We start from the raw sequence: 27,443 nt of genomic DNA on the forward strand, positions 1-27,443 counted from the left end.
TTCTTGGGACACTGAAATGCTGTTTGGTAACCACTAGTTGCTGACCACATACTTTCACTTGTGTGTTGAAGAGTGCTGTTTGAAGTTAGTCTGCATCATGTTTGATTTCAAGTAGTGTCATTTCTTTTAGATAATGGTTAACTTTGAAAGGGTTTTAAAGCAGCAGAAAAATCTGCTTCACTGAAATTATGAGGAAATATCTCAGAATTTTTGTATCTTCTTGAAAAATGGGTTTCAGGTCTCTAAATAATTTAATACAACCTTTTTGATCTTCCTTTCTATCTGCTAGATCAGTGAGGCTGCAGCGAAGCCATGAAAGGGTCTGTGCCCTGCATGTGTCTGCCTTGTAGTGCTTACTGAACAGGGGAAATGGATTATTATCTTACACTCTGCTGGACTTCCAGCAGGTTTTTAAAGAATTACCTTTTAAAATATTTTAAACTTGTAAGGAAAATGTTAATAAAGATGGCATTTATGCAATGCCATTCTGTCTTCTTTATGCTGGAAATGGTAAAAAAGTTTTCTGCTTAATGTAAGACTATTTGCCTTATGTGAAGATTGCTTGCAGATTTATTCCATAGTGTGTGAGACATTGAACTGTTCATTATGAGTATTTATTAATGCTCTTTCTCTATTTCTACCATAGTCCTCATTTTGAGATGAGAGTGAGAAAGCAAAGGAGACCAGAACTCCCTTGGTACAGCACTTAGCAATCAAGGAATGGTTTGGGCTGGAAGTGACCTTTAAAGATGGTTGAGTTCCAAACCCCTGCTATAGGCTAGGACACCTTCCACTAGACTAGATTTTTCATCCCCACATCCAGCCTGTCCTTGAACACTTCCAGGGATGGGTTGTCCTCAGCTTTTCTGGACAACCTGTTCCACTGCCTCACCACTCTACTAGTAAACACTTTATTGCTTACATCCAATAGAATTTACCCTTTTAGTTTAAAACCATCACCTCTTGTCCTTTCACTGCAGACCCTGGCACAGTGTCTCTCCCCATTATATAACTTATTATTATATAACTCATAAGCCCCTTTTATATATTGAAAAGATGAAATAAGCTCTCCTTTATTTCTTTGTCATATACCAGTTATGGAAGTTGTCAGTTTAGTATTCTGCACTTGCTGTTTTCAATATTGATCTGTATCTTCTGCAGAGGTTATAAATTCAGGGTAAAAGCTGTCAGTCAAGTGTGACTGACAGGTTCTTGATTAATGAAGCCTTGTACTGAAATTGCAAAACATCAGCTGTTGGCAGTATGGAGATGACTGAATTTTACAGGATTTGTATGTAAGGATGCTTTTCAATCAGTGTTGTTTAAGATAACCATGGAAAGTGCCAAACTTACTTTTTCTTTAGTACTGGTTGTAATAACTAGTACCATCACAGATCTTAGGAATACTGTACATTTCATGTAAGAATCTTGAGGATGGCCTCTGAAGGTTCTCTAATCCAATCCCTAATCAAAACAGAATAAATTAGAGCAGGCTGTGGAGGAAGTTTGTCAGTGAAGTTATTGACCATGACCTGTCTGCATCTCTCTTTCTGTGTTTTTTAATTTCCATGTTACATAATAAATAGACTTCACATCTGGTTCAAATTTTCTGCATCTCAGCTTACCTGTTGCCTTTTGTTACCTTGCACACCTCTGAGGAGCCTGGCTCTGTTTTCTTCTTGCCCCCTCTGCCAGGTATCTGTAGACAGCAGAACCTTTTCCCTGTATCTTCTCTTTCAAAGTGGAGCCATCCTAACTGATTCAGCATCTGCTTGTATGTCATGTCCTCCAGCCCATCCACCTTGGTTGTTCTGCTCCAGGCTCAGGCAGCACTGTGAGGTGCTGCTCCTGCTGCAGGGTTTGCAGCTGCAGGGTAGAGAGGAAGAAATGTTTCCTTGACCTGTTGACAATGCTCCTGTTCCTCCTCCCAGGATGTGAGGTGCCCTCTGTGATGAAAAACATAGTGTTGTTGAGTTGTAGTGGTTTCCTTAGAGCCCTTGGTGTTTATGATAGAAGATGGTTAATATTAAAATGTAATAAATTAGCTAGTACCTTGAGATAAGGTGTGATCTTAGGCTGCAGTTTGGTGAAATATGTAGGTGTGTATCTGTCATTCTGTCTTCAGTGAAACTCAACTTTGTGCTCAAGTTCAAATACTCTCCTTAAAATGAAAAAGTTGAAAGCAGTTTCTTAAGACATTATTTTCAGCTCCACACTGTTTTGCTGTTCTGTCTGCTAGCTCTATACCCATTGATGGTGCTGTCCTGTTCTTAGGAAGTCAACGTTAAAGTACTTTAACCTGCAGTGACTTTTTGATTTTTTTTTCTCTCTAGGTTTTGGAATTTAGCTAAGCTGTGCTAAAATGATATTGATTTCAAAGCAGGTTTTTATAATCTGTTGAAATGTTGATCTCATCACTATTTTTTTCCTTTTATTTTTAATGAAGCCCTTATGCTAACAGCATCTGATTTTTAAAAAGTGAGAGGAATTTTTTAGGTCCCTAGATAAATTGGGTTTTTAAACATTTTTGAGGAGATAGTCTAAGCTAAATATGCTATTAGTAAAGCAGAAAGTAAGAGTGGACAACTGATGATTTTAATAAATTCCCCAGGAGACTTTCATTGACCTCCAGGACCCTTAATAAGTTCTATTAAACTTTCCTTTTTCCCTATTCCCTCTGGGAATGGGTTCCTGTGTCTCATTCTTTTAAATGGCAAGAAGGAGAAATATGTTTTTACTGTTAAACTGCTGGCTTCAGGCAGAAATAGATATTTCATTTAGAAACAAGGGATAGAGGGGGCAAAATAATATCACTAAACCAAGATTTTTGGCAGAAACAAATTGCAAAAAATGTAAGGCTTGAAGTGTGTTGTCCAGAAAATAAAATACAATATTTATATAGGTGTTAATACAGTAACAGCTGGGAAGATCAGCTTGAGAGTAGACTACTGCCTAGGAGGGAACTCTTGAGTCATCAGCTTTTTTAGTGCTCTTTTAATTGAAAAAGAATAGCAACAGCAACACACACCCCTAAAAATAGCAGTCCTGAAACTGCCTTATTGCAGTTTTCTGTTAAGTCTCTTACCTCAACTTAAAATGAAAGAAAAAAAAGCCTTCTAATTCCAGATTGCTAAATGCTCTGCCCTGCACTTCACTACTTGATGAGAGAGTGGGGTGGGAAGCTCTTCAGCTTTGGCTTATTTTGGTTGGTGCCTGCATAATGCTCCTACATCATCTTGTCTTTCCGCCTCTGCTTTTCTCCAGCTTTAAGTGAGGGTCACACAACTGTTTCCTATGCAAGTTCTGGAGCAGATCCTGAAAAGAAATGCTGATTTGCAGGCTGCAGGTATGCACAAGTCTGCTTTAGTATCTATTGCCTTGTTTCTAAGGTGTTTTCCACAGCTAGAGAGAGATCACAGTGTGATCCTTGCTTTTCTCTGTTCCCAGCCCAGTTTTCATATCAGTGAAACAGGAAAACTTCCCCCTTGCTCATTCCCCCACTCCACAGGTCTGACAGTATCACAGTGGGGTTCCTTTCCCCCAGTGCAGATTCTTGTTGGTCATGGTGGCCACTTCTCTCAGCTCTCTCTCTGGCATCATGAAAATGGCCACTCTTTGTTGTCTGTTTTGTGGTGGTTTCTCTAGTTTTAAAGGACTTCAATATAGCAGATTCTGTTTTCTATAGAAAACAAGTCATACAGAGCCAAAATGCAGTCCTTTTTTTTTTGCTTCCCTACTTGCCACAGCTTCTTGTTCTATTCAGAGGTGTTATTAATTGCTGCTGCTTTTGTGCAAGTGCTCAGTCTTATAGATTTTCCATCACCAAAGCTTTATATCAAAGAATGTGGTATCAAAGAAAAGATTTTTTCCTTTTACAGATAAAAGGAAATGTCTTTATTTTCAGAACTCCCAAAGACCAACTCAACTTGCTGTCAAAACAAAAAAAAAATCTATATTAGGGTTTCTTTTCACAATGTGTGGATTAAAAAGATCATTTGGAGAGACATTTATTTGAAATCCAGGTTTCCTGAGCAAACAAAAAAACCCCTTCCAGTTCATCTAGGCAAGGAAAACCTCCTTGCATGACTTAACTCTCTATAATCTAAGTGTTTATGTCTAATTAGCCTTTCTTTGCTTTTTGACCAGGCTGTCTTTTAGAATAGAATCACAGAATGGTTTAATTTGAAGGGACTTGAAAGATCATTTGGTCCCAACCCCTCTGGCATGGGCAGTTAATCTTCTTTGCCCATGCCAGGTTGCTCAAAGCCCCATCCAGCCTGGCCTTGCACATTTCCAGGAATGGGGCATTCACAGCTTCTCTGAGCAACCTTATTCCAGTGTCTTCTCACCAATCTCACAGTAAAATATTTCTTCCTAACATCTCATCTAAATCTCTCCCCTTTTAGTTTAAAACCATTCCTCTTAGTCCTGTCACTATCTGCACATGCAAAAAATCCCTCTCTCCCTTTTTTATAAGCTTTCAGGTACTAAAAGACGCAATGACATCTCCCCAGAACTGTCTCTTCTCTAGGCTGAGCAGCCCCATCTCTCTTAACATGTCTTTGTAGCAGAGGTGCTCCAGGTCTCTGGTAGTCTTTGTGCCCTCTACCTCCTGCTCCTTTGGACCTGCTGTGCTTCCATGTTTGTCTTGTGCTGGGGACCCCAGAGCTGGACACAGCATTTCAGGTGGGGTCTACTGAGGGTGGAGTAGAAGGGCAGAATTCCCTCCCTCAGCCTGCTGCCCGTGCTGCTCTGGATGCAGCCCAGGACACCTTTGGCTTTCTGGGCTGTGTGCACATATTGCCAGGTCTAGTCCAGCTTTTCATCCAGGAGAATCCCTAAGTCCTTCTTGGCAGGGCTGTTCCCAGGGAGTGCTTCTTCCATTCTGTATGCATACTGTTGGATGGTTTTGCTGTGGAAAGCTGAAAAATGCTGAGACTCAGCTGTTAGGCAAGCTGACAGTCTTTTTTCCTTCTTGGCTGATGGGGATCTGTGCTTTAAGAATAAAAAGGAAAAAAAATTCAAGCTTTCCCAAAGGGTTAACAAACTATATGAGATAGGAAATTTCTTCTGGTGCTAGGAGTGTTTCTTCCCATGTTGCTGTTCCAATATTATAACACAGTAAGGAAGAGCACGGTACTTAAATAAAATTGTTTTTGTATCTTCACAGGATAATTAATGCAGTTTTGATCTGAAAGTTAATTCTGTTTTCTTTTAATTTGTTAAATTTTACAGAAAGGAAAAAAATAACAAAGTTTGTGCTTTTAGGAAATAATAGTGTAATAGGCAATGCGAGGAAAAGGGTGCTGTTTTAGTGTTTTATTCATACACAGGAGATAATAATTAGCTGTAAGTGTTTAAAGTAGGAGTCATAGGTAAAGGGAGATTCTTCAGGAAGGTTCTGCAGATGATGCAGAGAAGACTGGACTGGAAGCTGTCATTTTGTAAGGAAGGGAAAACCAGAAATTCCCATTTTTGTCCTCTGTTATTGAGATAATCAGCCTAAAGTTTCTTTTTGGTCCCTGCTGTAAACCAATTCCTTGAAGATTTGTCTGAGTGGGAGAGAGGACATTTGAACAAGAAAGATCCAGAAAACTAATCTGAATCTTTAGCTTAATTGATGCTAAACTGATGAGTGACTGTTGTTGCTTGGCTAAACCTGCCTTTTTGGAAATGCAGAGTACAAAATGCTGGCAGGAGCCCTGTAAGGTTTTAAGCTGTTGCTACAAGCTGTTACCTAGATGAGCTGGCAGAAGAATATTTGAACCTGCAAATGACTTTGGCAGGGTCCAGTCTCTAACCATTGATTCCTGGCTGTGAAATCTGTCCAGTTATTCTACTAATAATTTGAGGGATGGGGAATCACAAGGTTTCCAAGCACCAGATGTCTGCCTGCCTTTGCTGTGGGATTTTTAGGTTGGCTTTATGTCTATGCTATAATTTCTTTTTTTTTCTGGAAGTGAATGCAGTTCATTTTCAGAAGGAGATGTTAAGACTTCATTAATAGTAATTTTTCTACTTTTTAGCTTTCATTATATAAGCTCCTTTTAAAACTAGGGTTTTTGTTGTGTTGCCTTTGAAAATCATCTCATCTTTCAGTTGGCTGTGGATCATACCCAAGCTCCTATGATTGCCATATGATCCATTTTGCTCATACTGATGAAATTCAAACTGCCTAACCAGGTGATTCGTAATTTCCAAACCTAACTTGTGGGTTGTGCCTAGTAACAGGGATAACTGCTAAATTATAGGAAGCTTCCATTAAAAGTTTGAGATAACTAGTCATAAAATATAATGTTTGGAGAGCATCGCTCACTTTCAGCAGCAATGTTTTGACAAGAACAGCTTCTCCTTCCCTGTTTAGCTCAGTGGAAGCTAATAAGTATTTTTTTGGATGTGGAGCTAAACTTCCAAATTCTATTTTTGCTTTTTGCTTATAAGAATGAATGACTATTTTGGTAGATAGTTTATATTATGCTACAAAATATGTACTTGGATCAGAGCAATCCACTTCATGTATCACCACTTCAAGTAATGTCACCTTCAGCAGTATCCTTGTTTTTCCATTGCTCTTTATCTTGTGTTGTTGTTTTGCATAGAGGAAGCTCCAGCTGCCCTTTACTGTAGCATGTTTTGAACCCTTGTAAATGTTATGTGTTAAAGAAGTTTTCTTCAGTTAAAGTAATTATCAGAACCAACAGCACAAAATGTCCAACGAAATCTATTATCATTAAATTCATCAAGGCATTAGGAGGTCTCATTGTTCCGACTTCATTTTTATTCATAGATCAGAAGAAGGAAAACAAACATCTTGGTGTTTTCTCAAGTTCAAATGAAGTGATTGTGATGCAGGAATATGTCTAAATCTCTTAAATGAAAAGATATCTGCAACAATTAAGGCAGAAGTATCATTAACAAAAAAATTGACTTTTTGGAGATAAATACCTATTTTGTTCTTTGTAAAAGTTGCCTTTTTTTTTCTGTGCCATATGTTTAAATCATCTGTTTTCCTTTCGTTCTATGGGCAGTTAAGTTGTTCCATTTTTTAAACATGTAATGGTTTTTTGTTTGTTGCTATTTTTATCTGTTGTCATAATTAACAGCATATTTAAGGGTTATCAGAAACTACTGAAGTACCATTTACATTTTCAGAAGAAAAATGTATTTAATTCTGAAAGCTTGTTTTGATTTTCATGTTTTAGTTTAAACCTATTTTCTGTTCTTAAAATCCATATTATGCCTAGAATTGTTTATTTGCAAAAACATGGTAACATATGAAATCAACAATATGGATGGAAGGATTGCTGATAAGAAAATGCAAACAGAGTATAGCTAGTTTCAGAGCTAGATATGTTTAATAAAAAGTTTCACACTCATTTGCTGTTTTAAGACCAGTTACCTCACAGTCCAAGTTCTTTGGGCTTTTTAGTTGAGTTTGTAAAGCTCCTTTAATACAAAGATTAGCAGTTTCTTTATTTCTTTCGTTCCATTTATTGGTTTGTAAACCTGAAGGCTGTGAATTTTATGAAAGGAAATCCTTTAATTTTGTGTATGCCTACTGATATGTGGCGGTTGCCATGGTACATATTTGGAGTGAAACATTTTAAATACTGAGCTGAGTATGATAATTTTTAGCATAATTTTTCTGATACAATTGATCAGAAGTCTGAAAAATTCCAAGTGCTTACTGAATTTAGCTTGGCTGGATGTTCTAAAGGTCTAAAGTTCTGACTAAAGGTCTAAACTTCACTACATTGTCTTATCATTTCTGCAGGGCTGCACTTTAGATGCACAAACTGATTTGTGTGATGGAGCTTTTTTGAGAATTCGCTATTCATTCTGAGTTGCAAACCATTGTCTGAGAGCAGCTGCTTCAATTTCTCACTCTTCATTTTAGTGCCTTCTTCCCAGTTGTTTTGTACAATGCTGTATTGTGAATAAAGTTTTATGAACTTCTATCAAATAGCTGAGTGGTTCAGAAATTATTAAAAATCTTGCATCGGTTTCTTAGGACATTTCTGCCTCCTTTCCTAACAGTTCCTGCTCTGGAGTTTCAGCTTATTGAATGAGCAGGATCACTGATGATGAACTTGGAGATGTAGGTTGTCTAAAATGTCCCTTGAAAATAAAGATAGATTTTGAACTCAGTTAAGGACCTTATGCAAAGTATATGAAGAATGAAAGATCTCTCATAGGCATTCAGCAGCCTGGATTTACAGCAGTTGCTGCAGAATCAGTTGCCAGATAAGATTTTTAAGTCCAGGTGTGACTCAGAGTTGTTTGAGTTAAACTTCGTGGGTACATGTATTAGTAAATATTTTTTTCTATGTAGAATTTGGGCTCTGGACTACTGCTAGCTAGCAGCAAGTGCTGGCTTTGTTTCTTTTCCACTGAGGAAGTGCCACTTTGAGTATGGGGCCCTTGTCAGCCCAGTGATGTCATGTGTCTTGCCTGAGAGTATCTTATGAGATCTATGGATTGATTACATCTGTCACTTGATTTTACTTGGAGACTTTTTGAGGTAATGATGTGACTAAATGGCAGGACATGTGGGACTGTATACTAGCTGAATGCTAATTACTTGGAAATCAGCTAGAAAATTTTTCAGGCTGTATTCTGCTATTAAAGGAGCAAACTTAAATGATTACACAATTGAGATATGAATTAGAAATACCATAATTTGAAATGAAAATAAGGTTTTCTTAGGTAGGTGATTTAAATGAAAAAATGTTATCTAAACCCTCTTCTTGAGTCCAGCCCTTGAAACTCTTCATAGTTTGCCAGCTTTCTGAAGCTGAAATTCTGCATGTAAATTGCTCTTCTCATAGGGTTTTTTACTGAATCAATAGTTCTAATATCTTCTGTATGTTCACAAAATAATAAAAATATAAAAATGTAGATCCTCTTCACCTCTGTCTTTTTTATTTTTCTTTGATGGCAACTATTTTGACTTATTCCTATTGTGAGTAGATGTTCTGAGTGATGAATTTTTTACCAGAATGTATTAGTGAAAAAGCACTGAAAGCACTACTCTGGGCAGGGAGAAGTTCAATTAGATACTGTAGTCAGGGACTGTAAATTTTTTACCTATTACCCCATAGCTTTCTGTATTATTATTGTTATTATTACTTCTTAAAATAGGATACTTTTAAAGTCTTAGAGCTTTTTTGTCAGCCAGATTTTTTGTGGTTTTTTTCCTTCATTTACAGAATCTTAAATTCAGCCTCGTGCCATTGCTACCAAAGGTATAGCATAAATGTAATTAATTTCTGCTCACTCTGCTGGCCTTGGAGCTGTGCAGAATAGATCTAGATCTATCCAGTATCTTTTAAGTAGCCACACCTGGAGCTGCTTTGTGGAAATTGAGTCTTTTGGGGACTAAGGAGAACACTTTATCTCCAATATCCAGACTCGAGCAGTGACTAATTGCATTTCTGAAATAACCTCTCAATAACAGTGGAAGCTTTTAGAAAGGAAACAACAGTGATATTTGGGGATAACTTTGGAGTACATTCAGTTGCAGTTGATGTGCAATCTGTTAGTGTGATAAAAGGAAAGCTGTACATTTCACACCAGTAGTAGGTGCTGTACAAAAGTGGTTTCATTTTTTTTGCTTGGGCTTCCTGATAATCCTCTTTGTAGTACAGTGCAGAAAAGCAGAACTGAAATGACCAAATTGTTCAAAAATAATTGAAATAATACAAGTTTGCTTGAAACTAAGGTGCAAAGTCTTCTATGCCTGGCAACATTGTTTTGATAGTGATCACTTAAGAACTATTATGTATTCTTTTGTTGTTGTCTTGTTTTTTTTTTTAAGCTGGACCTGTGATCTGCAGAATGCTAACATACCCTCCAACTCGAAGAGCCTTAATTGTGGGTTGTGGTCTGCAGATGTTTCAACAACTGTCAGGGATTAACACCGTCATGTATGTATTTCCCAATTGCTTCTTTTTATAAAGTATTAGAAAAATTCAATTAGACCGTTTGCAGTTATAGATGGTCTTCTGGACAAAGTCTGAAAGGTGAAAAATTGAGTATGGAAGCTGGAATGCTGGTTTGAAATCCAGATGTTGACATATTTGGCATCACAGTAAATTGATACAAGAGGATGTTAGTATGGGGTAAACATTTTTGTAGACCTGAGAATACAAACTGTATTCTGAGAAATACATTATTGTGTTAGGGTTTACGATCAAGGCTGTGGACAAGAAAACACATTTATGGTTTGAATTTGTGTGCAAATAGATCACAATAAGTTGAGGGTTAGGCTAACCTTGTTAATGAGGTGGAACATTACTGTGAAATGCTAAAGGATGCTGAGGGAAGAAACATTTCCTGCTTTTACATGGTTTTGTTTTGTGACTCAGTAAACGTGGAAGTGAAGAATGATGTATTGGGTTTTCTGACAAGCTGTCAGCTCATAACAGGAGTAGCTCTTGACAAATGTGCGATGTACAAGACCTTGTTTAAGATGAAATTATTGTTGAGCTGCCCTACAGGACTAATCATAATGAATATGGTTGCCATATTGTTTTAAGAGCAAGTATAAAATATGTTGCCATAACATTTTATAGAGAAAACTATGCCTAAGGGAGCATGCATCTTAGGAAATTGTTAAAAGGAACAGCTAAAAGGATAGGGCTTTTAGTGGTATCAAGAGCTACCATATTAAATGTTAGAGTAAACACTGCCATCTGTCACACTGGAAGAAAAAATGCCCAGACTCAGTATTATTAAACTGCAAAGGAGAGAAATCTGTGACAGGTAAACAAAGACTTCATAAACTAGGAATTGTAAGCCAATGTGGGAAACACTTGGACATAAAACTGGTAAGTTATGTGTGAAAGCCAGAAGACAGGCACAGAAAGAGCTTTGATAATTTTTTCAGACACATCAGAAACAAGAAAACTAACAGTCTCCAGGCCCAGTAAGTATCAAGACATTGGGAGTACACTAGCAGAAGATAAGTGTTCACCACCAAGTCTCACAAAGATGTTTTTTGCATTTGTGTTAATTATAGAGGGTATGTGAAGCTTTTTTCACTAGAACCTATTTAAGATGTCTCAGGTAGTCTGCTTGACAGTCAAGTATTAGGGGAAAACTTCTAGAGCAAGCTGATTAAAAAATAACAAATTAATCAGGGTACACTCAACAGGTCTGGAGTAATTTGCATCCATAGTCACTGAATTTGGAAATGTAGCATAATTTACATGAAGCTACAGCCCAGAAAGTTTTATTTCTGTCTTTATAAAAATTAATTAAAACCTCAGAGAATCAAATGAGATATGTGTTTATAAATATGAAACATGAACATGTACGTGTACAATATAAAAGAACAAAGAAGAGCCAACATGATTGCTGTAGACAGATTATAGCTTGCATGGATGTGAGTCCATGGGTGTGTTGGAATTGTAAATCCAACATGATTTAACCATCCTAAGCAGCCATGGCAGATGCAGGCAAAGTTTCTTGAAGAAGTCACATAGTCACAAAAGTAAGTGAGAAGTCCTGTCAGGCAAATAACTGTGTAAGATAGGGAAAAAAAAAGGATGAGAAGATTAGTTATCACAAATCAGGAATAGACTCCTACAGTGATCTATATGAAGATCTTTGCTGCTTTAATAAATGTGTGAAAGGGGCTAAACAACAAAATAACAGCTTGTATTCATACAGCATTCACAATATAAAGATCCCCCAAATCTGTGAACATGAACATTTGTGGGAAGATAATGCCAGATAACAAATTAATGGAATGGCAATTGCATTAACTATACAATGTTATTCAATAATGCCTGCAGGAGGGAACTAGGTAACTAACATGCATGGCAGTCTAATTGTTACTGCTCAAAAAAAGAGGGCTTGCAATTGCATTATCATTCTACACAAACATCATGACGACATCCATGGCCAATCTGGAATAGTACAAACAGCTGCAGATGTCCTTTCTTTTAATAAAGAAAACCAGGTTATGTGTGGGTAAAGAGATACCTGTGCTTGAACAGGACGATCATAACTATGCAGCTTAGAAAAGAAATGAGGTCAGAAGAAATACAAGAGGTATATAAAGCTACAAATATTATGGAGAGGATGGAGAGAGCATGATTATTCATCATTTCTTCTAACACGTTTTTGATGACTCCTAGCTCTTACCCAGCAGTAGGTTTAAAATAAGCAATTTTTCATGTAACACATAATTACACATTGGAACTCATTGCCACAGGATGTTATAGATGCCAAATGTAGAAATAAGTTTAGAAGTTAATTGGGGAAACTTACATAATAAACATTATTAAAATGTTATAAAATGTGATGTGCGTGCAATCTCTGGCCAAGGACAGTCATTCTCACAATTTGGCTCTTACTACTTTGGGTTGCCTTATTAGGCTAGAACAAAAAATTGACAGTTCACGAGGCTAATGACTCTGGTAGGTTGACTTTGTTTGCTTTGAACTTACTATGTTTTAAAATCTGAAACTCCTTTCTGTGTAGGAGGTTTTACAAATAGTTTGAAATTGACCTAATTTACTTGTGGATGTGTAGGAGGACAGAATTACAACTATAAAATGTGGTTGAGTCTTAGCTTTAAAATAATAAAATACCTGTAATAAACACGTGAAGGCACTGTTGTGAAAGGACTGGTTTGTCAACCATTTGCAATATCCAGTCTCTTTTAATATTCCAGTATAACAAAATTTTTAGTTATTAGGTGTGCAAGACAAACATTCTCATGTGAAAGGACATTTTTCAAATACATACAGTAAGCAGTTGTATGTTGATGGTTTGCTTACATAGAAATTGGTGATTGCCTTTTAAAGTAATTAGATGGTACCTGAAGGAACTATCAAATTGTATTAATTCTCTAAGCACTAGTTTTCTCTTCATAATGTTTGGTTGTGTCATTCTGGGTTTGCTGTTCTCTTGCAGCATGAAAGCAGGCATTGGTTGTGTTTGGAGGGTCTGGTATTGTGTGGGCTTCGCTTCAGTGGTTTCTCAAAAACAGCCATGAAAAGTATTTTGATAGTGGATGTTCGCTGTGTCTTTGGTGCTATTGTAAATCCTTATTTATTGGCCCTTTTTAGGCCATAGAAGAAGAGGCTGATGATCCCAAGTTGCAGTTGCCTGGCTGTCTGTGGCAGAGAATTTAGCCTCTGGTTGCCCTCTAACCAGTTAATATGGCAGCATCCATAATGGGCCCTGATTTATTCTAATCTTCTGGCTTGAGATTTTCTGCTGTTTTTGCAATGAAATAATTTGTTTAATCTTGTATTTTACTGTAAGAAGAGTGAGGCCATCAGAGTGAATTTGTGTGTGTCTGAAAAGCTCATTTAAACCCCCATAATCAAATCACAAACAGACATGGAAATATAAAAAATAACACAATTGTGGAGTGATTTAATACTTGCCCAATTTGTATATGCTTTACTGAGTAACTCATCAATTTTAGAAAAGAAAAGCTTGAATCAAAAATTATGAATGTTAGAGGAATTTTGCAGAGGTCTAAAAATAGTTGCTGAGTGTACCCAGTAGAAGAAGAGATGTTAAAAAGCAAAAATTACCTACAAGAAACACATAAAGATAACAATAAAATTCTAGAACTTCCATCCTTAATTCAGTAATCTGGTAATAATTTTCTGGTTAAAAACTGGATATCAGTGGTGAAGGCAGTGAGAGCAATGAAATCCATGAGTAGTCAGAGTTCTCTTGAGGATGGGGAGAGGGAAACTTGAAGAAGTGCTGTAAGAATTGTTGAAGGCTGTGCTCAGCCCTTTTCATGGTGCAATAAACTGATCTGTTTTTTGCAAAGGAATAATTTAATATCGTACTTGAATCACATTTGTTATACACATGTATGTGTATAACACCCAGGCATGAGGAGCCAGAAACTCGTCAAGAACAGGATGTTACTGAATTGGTGAGAACAGTATGTGGAGCAACCTCTGCATTGAGGAGGTGGATCTAAAAGAGGAGTAAAATGTAAAAATAGGCTAAGGAGATTGTGACTGTCACAGGAACAAATTCTAGCATGATAAATTTAGTCAGCAAAAGACTAAAGCTCAGTGACCTACTGCTTTGATTCCTTTTTTTCCCCTAAGAACAAGGGTATCACTGCTATCTAATGGAGTGCCTGACGCAGAACAAATGTTTCCTTTTTGTCCTGGCTTTTTCCAGCTTAACTGACCCGTTAAAGCCATACAATTTTAGGCAAGCATCTTTCACACCGGTGTGAGCAGGCCTCAAATGGTTTAACTTCTCTGTTTCTTATCATTCTAGTGTTTTCTCATCTCAAAAACAGAAGCTCATTGTTTCAAGCCTGGAGCGCAAATCTGGTTGGCAGGAGACTGAGAAAGGCCTTGTGAAGGAAGTTATATTTCAGGGTAGTAGTTACTACAAATTAGCTTTTTAATGATAATATAACCAGAATTTGGTTAAATCAGTGATGTTAAGATACTTTCAAGCCCAAAGTTGCCCATACTTAAAACTTGGGGGAAGAGGTAAACTTGAAGTTAATTTTTCCTATCAGTTTCTTATTAAAAAAAAAAATTTAAAAAAGGAAGAAGTTCCATTTTTGGGGGGTGGGAGGAAGAGGAGACTTGAAGGATTTGATCTGATTCAGATTGTGTAGTGAAAGCCATCAATGGATGTTTTATCTCTGTGCTCATGTTCCTGCAGAACTAGGACTTCTGAAAACATTTCTGGTAATGTGCAGCCTTGTGGCAGTAAAAAAACTCCAAACCACAGGGAAGAAAGATTTTGGAAAAAATCCCAAGTTATCTTGAATACTAGGCAGTAATTTAGCCATAATTGGAGGGAGTTCAGTATTGTCTTGTCAGAATTGCTTGCAGGTGCTATGACCTATGCTGGAGATTTTGCTGCTCTTTGAGAGTTTGTTGTCTGGTCCCAAAGACTGCCTGTGCCCTCAAGACTATAAATCTGAGATAGGATTGAAGAGACAGCTGTATCATCTTGATTATTCTTACTCTCACAATACTTTCAGTGGACTTGAAAGCCAGACAAAATACTTCGTTCTGCAGTTGAAACAGTAAGTTTGATGTGGTGCTAATTTTGTAATTTGCCATTATCTTTCCACATTATGTTAGAAAAGCTTTCTGCAACAGGAAAGTGGTATAATGTGTCAACAGGGAGAGCATATGGCCTCCAGCATTTTTGCTAAGCTATTTGCAGGTGTACATGATCTGCTATTCCTATTTAATAAAATGTTTTGGGTTTTTTTATTTCTGAGATATCTTTCCATCTCCTAAAAGTTAAGTGAATCCACATATAAAACGTATTGGTGTTTGGATTTGGTCCTCAGATGCTTTTGAGCTCTAACCATGTTGCTTTTATAATTTATGCAAGCAAACAGAAGAACTGCAAAAAAGGATGATAAAAAGAAGCATCTTTTTCAGCTGGCAAGAAATAGGGAGGAGAATAAAGCTCAGAATAATGAGAGAGGAAAAAGAAGCTGGATAAAAAAGGAAAAAGGCAAAAGAGGACAAGAAGAGGTTATGTAACAAGTGGCATTTTAGGGTTTGAAGACAAGAATATTAGAACAATTAATATGCAAAATGTAAAAATATTGTATTGAATGTGAATGAGAGAATGAAAGATAATAGAGGCGGGACTGGGAAAGAAGTCAGGATATTTCTGGATTTTAATTGAGACCAGAGAGGAGTTTAATGGGAAGCACATTTCCTGGCAGGTTTGATCACCAGGTCTGTTGTGCAGCAGTTTCAGATCTGAGCACCTTGCTGTAGCCTCAGAACCAACTTGGAGCTTCTACTTAATGTGTGCAGCTGAATCCCCAGAGGGCTGGTGGAAGTCAAGACTCAGAAACTTGTCTTTAAATTCCGGTTTTTTAACTTCTTTGAAATGAAATACTGAATAGGGAAGATAGGCCAGTATCTGACATATCTGACTGCAGATAAGCTTTTAATTTTTTTTAGGATCATTGAATAAATACCTTATTTTTTGAATTACCACACAAGTAGTAGCAACCCTCTCCATTCTTTCAGCATCAGCAGCCATACAGAGATTTATAATTAATGACTGAATGTATTTACAGGTTATGACAGATTTATAATGAATAAGCTGGTCATTGAAATGAGGTTTTCCTAGAGCACTGGTTTGTGTTTTGAATACTGGAAAATGGTTGCTGAGATTTGTAAACGGAATTTCTACTGGCAAGAATTAATGGTAATTCACATTTTTCTTGTGATTTGTATTCAGGTATTGACTTCTAATATTATATAGATTTCTATTGTGTTCTCTAGCTGTGAGTTTTAAAACAAAATCCAGAAAGTAGCATACTGTATTTTTTAAAAAAAGCAACAAGGAACAAAACAAAACCCCAAGCTTTCACAATGCTAAATGTCATCCAAATTGCACAGCAGTTACTGAAGGAGAGTACCTTTACTGTACCCTAGACTTAAATTCAAATTTGGCACAGTAACTCCCAAGCAGACTGCTGTGTGGCATTTATATTTGGATGGCCTGTAACTTGTCCCCTCAGTTTTTCTTGAGTACTCTTAGACCCAACTGAGCTTTAAGTCTGACTAAAGGAGGGACTATTGCATTAATGTTCTTTCTAGATACAAACTTTGTAGTATTGTCAGGATAATTGAGAAGATTTGTTAATTGCAAGTCTAATTTTCTCTGATGACTCTATGATGTTAAGGCTGCAGCCTGGTTAGGTTTTCATCCTTCAGTGTTTATTGCAGGTTAACTGTCTAGTTTATATCTTTCTTTTAAATTTTGCATTTTTCTCTTAGGATTTGTTTAATAAAACAAAAAGAAACTCTATTGCACATCAAGTTGCTATTCAGCTAATAATCCATTTGAGATTTTTTTAAAGGTTTTCATAAATTCTTCCAATAACATTTTTTTGAGAAGTGACCCTTCATTTTATCATTTTAGCCTTCCTTCATATTGCAAGATGTTTTAGATAGTACCATGTTCAAATTCATCATGTAAAATACTTCAGTGGCACATAGATGCTTTTTATATAGACTGCAGTTATTTTTTGAAGAACACCTAAACAGAAGTCTAGTCTAGTCAAACATGCTAGGTGAGGTGAGTCTCCCATTACACCAGCTATCTCTGGTGTATGTGCTATACAGAAATAAAGTGATTAACTTAGAACAGCTCTTGAAAGGAACAAACTGTAGTTAATAAGCAAAATAATTTGATATTACTCACTGTAAAGCATTCTAAATGAGAGTTTATGGAAACTGCCTGTATCAGTTTCATAGTACTTGAAAAGGAAAATGAAACTCTGACTCAGGCTTTTTGAAACTTTTACACATTCAGCAGTGAGAAGCTTCAGCCTGAGAGGGAATCTTCAAGACTGACCTATGGCATTGGCCAAATAACCCAAATTTCAAGTTTTAACTTCTTTGTTTTATGGCAAATTACAAATCTATACATCTAAAATGACTCAGATAAGTTAACTTTTAAACTACCAGGGCAGCATAACAGGAGAAAACAGCTTTGGTTTCATTTTTTATTTTTAGTGGAAATTTGGCATAGTGTTGATTTATTGCTTTTCCATAGGCAGTGTATTGTTACCACAGCTGAGCTTGTTTCTTTGAAAGTAAAGAGTGCATTGAAAATAAAAAATATTTTAAAAACCCCCATCTTCAAACATCTGATGGTCACCATGTTGTAGGTGTTAGAGACAGGTTTATTGTGTACAAATAGGCTTCTACAATATTTTTTCCAAGCACTGTAACATAGATGATGACGATGATGATTATTATTGTCATTATTATTAAGTTTTAATTATTTTTCCCTCAGTAAAATGGTAGATGTGAACTGAACAATTAGTTTGTTTGTGAAAATCTGTCCATTAAATTTAAAAAGTTATCACATAGCCTATAGAAAGAAGCAGCAACTTTGGAACTGTGGCCAAGGACTAACTCAGATTTGAAGGTGAAAATGGCTTGGAGTACTGAGCCTTTGGCTGGGCAGCAGCAGGTCTTGTCAGCAGCTGAAATGCTGATTGTGTGGGTAACAAGAAATGTGAAATTCCCTTTTATCACATGCGCTCAGCAATATCCCTGAGCAGTATTTACATCAGCTGTGACTTGGCAGAGCCAATCCTTTCCATTCCTTCTTTGTTTACCTTCACCTCCCCATCAGTGCAGGTCAGGGAGGAGCCCAAACACATTTTCTCTGGACCTTGCTCTGATGTTCTTCTCAGTAATTAGTGAAACTGATGTGGGAAGGGAATACCAGCTAGTGAGGGGAATGTGCCTTGGTAAATCTTCTAGGAAGTGGCTGAAACATAAATCTGTTGATGACAGGATGCCAGTAGCTTTATCCTTTAATTAAAACCAAACAGGCCAACACAAGATCAGCTGGTTGAGGAACATTGCAGCAGAAAAAAGAAGTAGCTCTTTGTTCCACAGGCAGGTAGCAGTGACTTGGTATTCAGAGTCACAGAGAGGGATGGGAAGAGAAAACAGCTGGTTCATATTGCCTGGCCATCTGATATGGCTCTACACCTGTGCAAGAACTGTGAGCAGTAGTTAATTAGGCTCAAGCCTTCATTTTGGTTTTGTACTTGCCAGTAAACTGCAAGGCTGAGTGACCTAGATGGATGTGGGCCCCAAAAGGCAGATCAATAAACTTGAAATTCCTTAAGGCAGTTATAATGCTAAAGTTTATGTATCATGTACTGTTTTTTAAAGATATCTCCCAAGTTTTAGAATTTTTTTTTAAAGGTTGAAGTGTTTTTCTTAAATATTCTTTTGTGTGTTTATTGGGTGGCCTGCAAAACCCTGAATAACTTAGGGGTTTAATGGTCTAACTCCAAAGGCTGTATTTTACCAGTAGAAATAGTTGTGAGAGGGTAGTTAGGATACAAGTAAGAAACTGTATCTGTATTAAAAAAAAGTCTCCTGTGTGTCAGTGTTGCTGGCAATACATCCACACTATGCCAAATTTCCACTAAAAATAAAAAATGAAACCAAAGCTGTTTTCTCCTGTTATGCTGCCCTGGTAGTTTAAAAGTTAACTTATCTGAGTCATTTTAGATGCATAGATTTGTAATTTGCCATAAAACAAAGAAGTTAAAACTTGAAATTTGGGTTATTTGGCCAATGCCATAGGTCAGTCTTGAAGATTCCCTCTCAGGCTGAAGCTTCTCACTGCTAATGCCATTTCTCTGTGCAATTTGTGTTCTTATCCTTTGGAAATAGAAAATGGAAATCACAGCTTTATGCCACTTAAGAAAGATGCAAAGCAGTGAATCACGATGCAGTAGTTAACTGGATTAAAGCTATAAAATACACATCCTGTTTAAGCTGCTTGCCTTGTTGATTAAACTAACCAGAGTTTTGGAAGGTGGTTTTTACAGGTGTGCTCATTCTAACTGTTGGAGATCAAAGAACAGCTAATTCAGATATCAAAGATTTGAAGGCTTGAGTACTGGAAGATCAAGGAAGTATTTCAAAATGCTCTATAATGGGACTAATGGGATGAAACAAAGTGAAATCTAGAATGATTATTGGAACATGGTTCAGTGCTTAGAAGTGCTCTATTGAGTGTCTCGAGAGGAGTAGGAAACAATCATAGTTTCTAATTGCTTAAACTGTTACAATAATAGATAAAGCATTAGAAATACTTGAGGGTGTTTGGTGTTGAGATTAGTATAGGCATACAATAGCAGATAAATGTAAGTTTATAAGTAAAGGCTAATTTCTTTTAAATTAAACTTTTCTATCTCACATATTCTGATAATTCTCATAATCTATCTATTTATTGTTAAAAAAGTAGAAAACCAAACACAGCCCCCACCTAAAACCTAGGCAAACTTAAAAAATCCTAGGCTGCTGAAAACATTAAATGATATTGAGGTGGATTTATTTGCTTTATAATTTTCATCGGGTTAAAAAATAAACAATGAAAAACCTTTGAAATGGCACAGGAGGCAGGTTCAGGGTGCTGATGTGAGGTATTGTAAGGGGCTCGTAACTATAGGCTCTACATCTGTTTTGAAGCACTGGATTTTTTTTTTTTTTTTTCATTTAATGAATCTTGTAAGTATCAGTGTTTTTTCCTTATTTGTCTGTTGCTGAACATCTGCTTTGTTGTGTGAGTTTTGTGTTGTTTGGGCTTTTTACCTCCAAATCTGAACCTTTAAATCAATGAGTTGACAAATGACCACATGAAATATTTTTCTTATTTACTGTCTTTGTTGAGTTCTATCCTGGGTTACTGATTAGAAGAATATGTACTAAAAATGGAAAAACATGAATAAAAGTAAACCTCATGGTGTGACAGCTGCAAAGGATTTGTCACAGTCTGGATCCATCTACTGATGGTTTGGTTAATTGTCATTAAAATGTTGCAGGTATATAAAAAAGGATCTGAGTATTAACTGACACTTCAATTAAAAAAAATTAAATCATCAACAAAACCCTAAGTTAAATGTCTTTAATAAATTGACATTTTTCATGCTTTCACAGAAGTAAGTTTCTTGTAAATTTTGTGTTGATTGTTGCTAATACAAGGGCTTGTAATATCTTCATTTGGAAATCAATGTTTATTTTCATAACATGTTCAAAAGCACATATTCAAAGAAGTGTATAGGAACTAACGTACCTAATTACTTTAGAAGAAATCCTGCTATCTGTCTTCTTATTTGGCATATGTTTTCTTTTTAACGTAGTGTGATCAGCAGGGAGTATGTGCACAAGTGCATAATTTTACCCCCAGTTTTTCATGAATGAAATCTATGGAAAACCAGTCAGAAGGTTGGACATTTTTATTTAAACATTGAAAATCAACTCACAGTCCTGCTGATTGTACTCTCTGTTTTATTTTGTTTTACCTTACTGTGGTTTTCTTAATGCTAAGCGATCATATCTGTTCCTGTAGTTATTTGGGCTGGGAAAGCATTTTTAAAGAAAGACTGTCACTTTGGAGGTAACTTAAAAACAAAGTATTTATTGAAAGAATAAATATATTCAAACCCTTATTTTCTAACATTTCTTTTGATGTTATTGAAGGATTTGTGTATTAATAGAAATTTGTCCACATTTTTCTGCTTTTGATTTCTACTCCCCCTTTTGCCTGTAGTGAAGTCATAACACTGTTTGATTTCTATCTGTTGCCTTAGTAATGGCTTTCAGTTCACCAGTCCAATATTAATTTCATTGCAGGGCCATGCAGGCAAAATTGTGTGAAAATGTCTTTGCTTTACGTGCAGTACATACACAGTGTAGCTGTTAAGTGAGATAAATGCATCTCATTCAGTTTGTTCGTATGTAAAGCCAAATAATGAAATGAAGTTGGAGCAGTGATGCTGTTTTTAAATCATTCATGAATGATTGCTGGAGGAAGTTCCCCAAATAGCACTACTGCTTTGTTTGTTTTAATGTATTATTTGCCTAAACATCTCCTGGAGCACAGTTTGGTCTCAACAATTTCTCTTCTGTTAAACATTTCTAATCATATGGTAAAAATTCCTTTTTTAAGGCAATTGTTAATGTTTAATATGCATCATTCTGTTGAACTGTACATTTTTGTTGCCTCTAGAATTTATTTTGAGACCTATCAGGAAATCAGATACTGATCACCATTTTTTTTTTCTATAAAGCACAATAGAATAGTAAGGGCAGGGGTTTGTTTGTGTTGTAGGTTTTCTCCCTTGGCAAAATCTAGAGGGCACCTATTATTCAGATATTGGACTGTACTCATAGCAATAAGGAAGTGTCGGCTTCTTAGGTGAAAGGGAATATAGAAATGTGAAACAATTCAAAGCTCACAATGTAATCAATTTGAAAAGACACAAAATTAAAGTGTAAAAGGTCACCTGGTTAGGTGCTACCTGATACAGCAACATGAAAGACCTCAGTGAAATACTTTTCTGATGCCATTCAAACATAGAGTAAGAGATGTGGTGCCCTTTAGATCTGTTTATTCACCTTTACTTTAAGGGCGTAAGAACCAGTTCTGTAAATTGGATTCTTTGGAGTCTGTCAATAAGAGTTAAGCTGCCACAGGCTAGTCAATGTGCCTTGTGCCACAGATTGGAGACACTCACAAAAAAAAAAGGTTGAAAGGTTATGTGCATTGCAAAGATTTGCTATAAATGAAAGAAGTCCAGATATGAACCGTAAATAAAACATGGTGGCATCTAAAAGCTAATCCAGACTTTGTTATTGGGAGCAGTCTACAAAACAAAGAGACGGCTGTGGTGAAAATGGACCATACAGAAGGTGTGATATGGAGCACAGTCACCAAATCAAAAGAAAGTAAGAAATCACTGATGAGACTATTAATTCCTCAGTGTGGTGAGAAAGAATAACATCTGCAAGGCCAGCGAGGAGGAGAGTCCAGAAGGAGGGGGATATCAGGAAAGGGGAACCAAACAATACTTACTTGGGTTCTCATCTTTTAGAGGGGCTGGTTCTTTCCTGGAGGGTTTCCAGAAACCAGGTGGTGTCACAACTGAAGGGTCTAAGCCTCTGCAAGTGAGAGGGGTCTCACCTATGACTACTTAAAATGTTTGGGGATTTTTTCCCCAGTGTTCTAACAAGTTTGTGGCAGAATGATTCAGAGAATGATTTTGAAACATTTTCATGAAAGAATAAAATCCTTTTGTGATATTTTATTTCTTTTTAATAGTCACTTGTATATGCACTTGCCCAAAGCATGTTTTACAGACATCTTTAAAATAGAAAAAGAGTATGAGACTAGATTATTATCAGCAAAATTTCATATGTTTCACAAGGGAAAGTAGGAACAGGGATATACTGGACTGCTGGTTAAAACATCTGCTTGCTGGAGGCTCCTTTCTCACACTAACTTGAATCTTTTGGTCAGTTATGAATGGAGGAGGCTTTTTTTTTAGAAGAAACAGGGAGAGCCCTGTTAGAAGCCAGGGGAGAAAACAAAAGCACAACAAAAACAAACATTTAAGACAATTTGAGCTTTTGTACTCTACTCCCTCTTACTTCCTTGGTTATATCATTTCTATTGTGTATTTATGGACTGGAGAAGGAGAAGAGAAAAGGAACAGTTAAACTTTGGAAATGTTTTCAACTTCAGGTGTTTAAATAATAGATTTAACTGAAAGTACTGAAATTGGTTCTTGAGAACAAGAGTTGACAAAAGCTAAAGCCTTCTATTACTAAAGGAATATTTATTGCCCCGTATGTTGGTGAGAGGGGGAAGAGGGTGAAACTACTGAGAAAAGTAGTGAAGGACTCGGTGCTGTAAGGAACATGTTGGCATGTAAGGCATCAGGTACTTTGAGTACCTGAAGTGGTACTCAAAGTGGTCAAAGACTTGGGACCAATTTGGCTATTTTTAAACTTAGTTTTGAATGTTACCTTTTAAAATTTCCTCTGTCCTACATTTGAGCCCTTAAAAAAATGTGAGAACTGACACTGTGTGACCACAATTTAATACAGATGACAGATGAATTTGATACAGATGAGTTACAAACTAAAAGAAATCCTAGCACTACCATTTACACAGGGATGAGGGAAGAAAGGGAAGCTTATCAGAATTATAAGTGTAAATTATGCTTGTTAATGATGGCACATTCAAAGAATTTTAGATTTTTCAACCATCTTAATATTTGAGAACCAAGTTTAAATTTTGTTTCAGATTGTGACACATGCCTGTAATGTCACTAATTTATAGTGGAAATAAAAGACAGGATCCATCTCATATTTTTTCTGGTTCATGTAGGAATGGAGAATGACTTATTAGTGAAATAGAACAGCTCTCAAGGGAAAAATGTGCTCATTCCAAGTAATCTTTCTTTCTTTTCTATTTCATATAATAGTAGAGAAGTTATGTGTGTTAACACTTTTATAGTTTGAATATTATCAAATATATTACAGTGGTCCTCTCTATCTTATGTGCTGTATTGAAGTTTTGAGTAAGTAAAATTAGTGAGGCTTAGCTCATTGTATTTTTCAGGGCATATAATCCTATTTTAAATGCTTTTATCTTACTGCAAACCCCAATTTTTTATGATTCTTGTCACACTTTGGTAAACTAACACATGCACTGCCAAAATTCTTAACAGAGACAGAATTGGGATGTGTCATAGTAAAAGAAAAAAAACCCAAACAAGCCAAAAAATGAACCAACTCCGCCCATATATATATGGATATCACAATTGACTACACTGAGACCTGGAACACAGGCTCTGCAAGATACTGGTTAGGTCTCCAGGTATTTTTATCTCACTATTTATTGATTTATCATATTTGTTAACTTAAAACAGGTAGAAAATCATTTCAACACATGCCCATATTGCCAAATTCCTTCCGCCCCGCAAACTTTGGTCTGGTCACCTCCTCTGTAAGCATCTCTGCAGCGGATTCTGCTGCCCTGCCATGTCTTCAGTTATGCTTGAGCAGTTCCAGTGACTTTTCCTTGCATCAATGTGAGAGATGCCACCATTTCTGCAAACTCTTCAGTGCAGAAAGGCACTTTAACCAGGCAATAAATATGGGTAAGCAGTTTGAAATTGTGGACTTCTGTCCACTTTTGGAAATCTTAATTCCCTTAATAGTGTAATATGCTACTGTAGACTGGTGTCGGAGGAAGACTAGGTAATGTTAGGGAGGGAAAGAAGAAGAAAAACACATCAGCTGGGATGGACACTGCTTTAAAATGTCTGTAAAGCCACTGTTGGAAAAAGAAATTAATTCCATGGTTAGAAGGTTGGCTTAATTGCCTATCCTCTCAACAGAATCTGAGAGCCGTGTCTAGGCTTTTGCCTTTTGAAAACTGAACAAGTAGCTCTTGGTCATCTGTGACACCACTTGAGCCCTCATTTCTGCAATGTCTTGTTAGGATATGCTGAAGCAAATGATTATGTAAAGAAAAAGATAATACTGTATAACTTTTTTTTCTTTTACAGGTTGCACTAGACACTGTGCTTGTTCTATTTTCTATTTTGAAAAAGAATTTCTTTTTTTTGTTGTTTTTCTGAGGGGATGTTATTCCTGAAACTTGGTCAGCCGAGGGACAAATGAAACCAGTAGATTCCTGCAAAGAACATGTTATCTTGCTTCCAGTCCTTCTTACAATGACTCTAAAACCCTGCACTACATGCTTGCAAGAAACTTTAAGCACGTGTTCTAATTCAGGCTTGCAATTTACTGCCCTTAAGTGACTCATTTTAGCTTCCTGTAGTGTGTATATTAAAATAGTATTCACACAGAGATGCAATTTCATATTTTTGAGTTTTTCTAACTCAGACAAGGGACTCATCTGGACTATTACCTTGGAAAAAAAATTGTATCTCAGCTCCTGTACAGCTCTTGATGTCCCTGAGTCTCAGTGTTCTGAGTGGTATGTGCAGGGTCATGCAGAGTGGCTAGAACTGTAGGACTGTTATTGGCCTGGCAGCTCCACAGACTCTTTCATCTTCTCTTCCAATATCAAAGCTGATCTTCTCAATAAATCAAATTTTGGGTTTTGCTAACAACATTATCTTGCAGTGATTCCATGCTTGCTGTGCTGTAAACCATCATGTACAAGAGCATTAAAGTATATTTGCCATGCACCTTCTAAAATTTGCATTTTTTAAAGTATGTCTTAGGTTCTGTGCATTGGCTTAGTGCTTCTTGTTCTTTCTAAATAAAGTTATGAAGAACTTATAAGCAACCAGTGTTTATGACACCTCTCTAAACTAGATGTTCTCTGTAGAGAACCCGTTTGGGGATTTATTCTGGTTTCATAAAAGACATTTTCCTTTCCTAACAGCAAAATTCTCTGTCTGGAACAAATTAACTGCCATTCAAGGACTAATCTCTTCCTCCATGGCAGAAATTTCTTCCTCTGTGGCACTGCTCTTCAGGCTGACTGCTGCAGTCACTGTCACAGATACTCCCCAGAGGTTTCAGACCAGAATCACATCTGCTGCTTTGAGTCACAACTTCATTCTATCTGGTAGGGTTTCAGTGTTCATTAGACTAATTAATGATTAAGTACAGCAATATGACATGGCTTGGCTGTTTTGTCATGTCAGTTAGCTTTCTCAGAAATTCAATGTACCAGCTATTTTCTGAATGTTTGGTTTTGTGCAAGATTTTAAATAAACAACTTTCTTATGTTGGCACTGAAGTCAGAAAAAGTGCATTGCTGTCTGGTATAATCTTGCTTGAGCTGCACAGAGGTCTCTAAAACCAGCAAAACCTGTATTTGTAGAAGAAAATGGACAGGCAGAAATCTCTCTATAAGAGACGTCTTTACCTATGTGAAATTAAAGGTATTATGAGGAGAGAGGAGCAAAAGCAGCTGAATGGGAGTGAAATGTAATGTTAAAATTCAGTTGCTTTCCTCAGTAAAGCAGAACAACACAGCACAGAATCTGCTGCTGCTTCATTGTGACCCTGTGCTTTTCCCTCAGAACAGATTGCCAACCTCTGCTTAGGTACCTGTACTGTTTTTCCAGTTTTTTTTAAAAAAGATACTTTGTTATTATTTACAGGATAAAAGTACCTACTGATATTGTGTGCGTAAATAATTATTGTTTATATGTATTATTAATCTAATAACTCTTGTGGATGAGGGGATTGAATGTCCCTTCAGTAAATTCACAGACGACATCAAGCTGGGTGGGGATATTACCTGCTGGAAGGTAGGAAGGCTCTGAAGAGGTTCAGACTGGACATTATGAGGATTATGCACTTAGAGACCACTGTATATCTGGGTCAAATGGAACCCATTGATGGTAGTATGGCACTGTCTTCATTGAAATCAGGGTGATCACAGTGATGACCAGTATCAAGGGCATAGATTTACTTGCTTTTGGAGAAGTTGAACAGTGTGTGACCCAGTGGTGAGAAGGCACAGAGTAAATATTTATCTAGCAGGTTTTGACCCTGCAGTTTTCCAAACCCATGTTTTCTGTCCGTCATGCTTGAAGTCTGACTCAGCTGGGAGAGTGTGACCATTGCTTCAGGAGACGCCACCTTACCTGTGGGATCAGATTTCCCCAGCTGTGTTAAGAAAGGCTCTTCTGGTCTCTGATCCAAAGGGCAATGTGTCAAATAATTGTGGCTATAAAGGCTAATCACCCAACAAAGTCAGATAATTTTTTTTGTGAATTATGCACTAATTGATTTAATGTTCTTGTGACACAACTATTGAGGAAAATTTCTTCCATGACATATCATCAGGTATCTGTGAAGAACAGTGAAGAGGGGTTACAAGGCATGTAGCACGCTATTACTTGATACATTTTAAATGTGAAATTTTTGAATTTTGCAATTCACATAGACAGGTCTGCCAGATAAGTATTATTTAAGATTTTTTTCGCTGTATTTTTCATGTGTGTTGTCTTTGGTTTTTTTTCCATGCCCCCCATGTGAGAGCATGACTAGCAAGAGTTATATTCTGTCAGTATTCCTTTTTTAGAAACTACCTTTGTATGATACACTTTTGCCTCTTCTCAAAGCTGTGTTTTT

General features: G+C 36.7%; 1 protein-coding gene across 1 annotated transcript in view; it reads left to right on the forward strand.

The window, feature by feature from the left end:
- SLC2A13 (solute carrier family 2 member 13) overlaps positions 1-27,443 on the forward strand; it is a 137,605-nt gene that overhangs the window by 55,952 nt on the left and 54,210 nt on the right. The window contains exon 4 of the mRNA XM_033057807.1: positions 9,818-9,926. Coding sequence (XP_032913698.1) covers positions 9,818-9,926 — 109 coding nt within the window. The remainder of the gene's footprint in view (positions 1-9,817; positions 9,927-27,443) is intronic.

This window comes from Catharus ustulatus, chromosome 4, assembly GCF_009819885.2.
Source record: "Catharus ustulatus isolate bCatUst1 chromosome 4, bCatUst1.pri.v2, whole genome shotgun sequence".
In the NCBI taxonomy this organism is placed as follows: domain Eukaryota; kingdom Metazoa; phylum Chordata; class Aves; order Passeriformes; family Turdidae; genus Catharus; species Catharus ustulatus.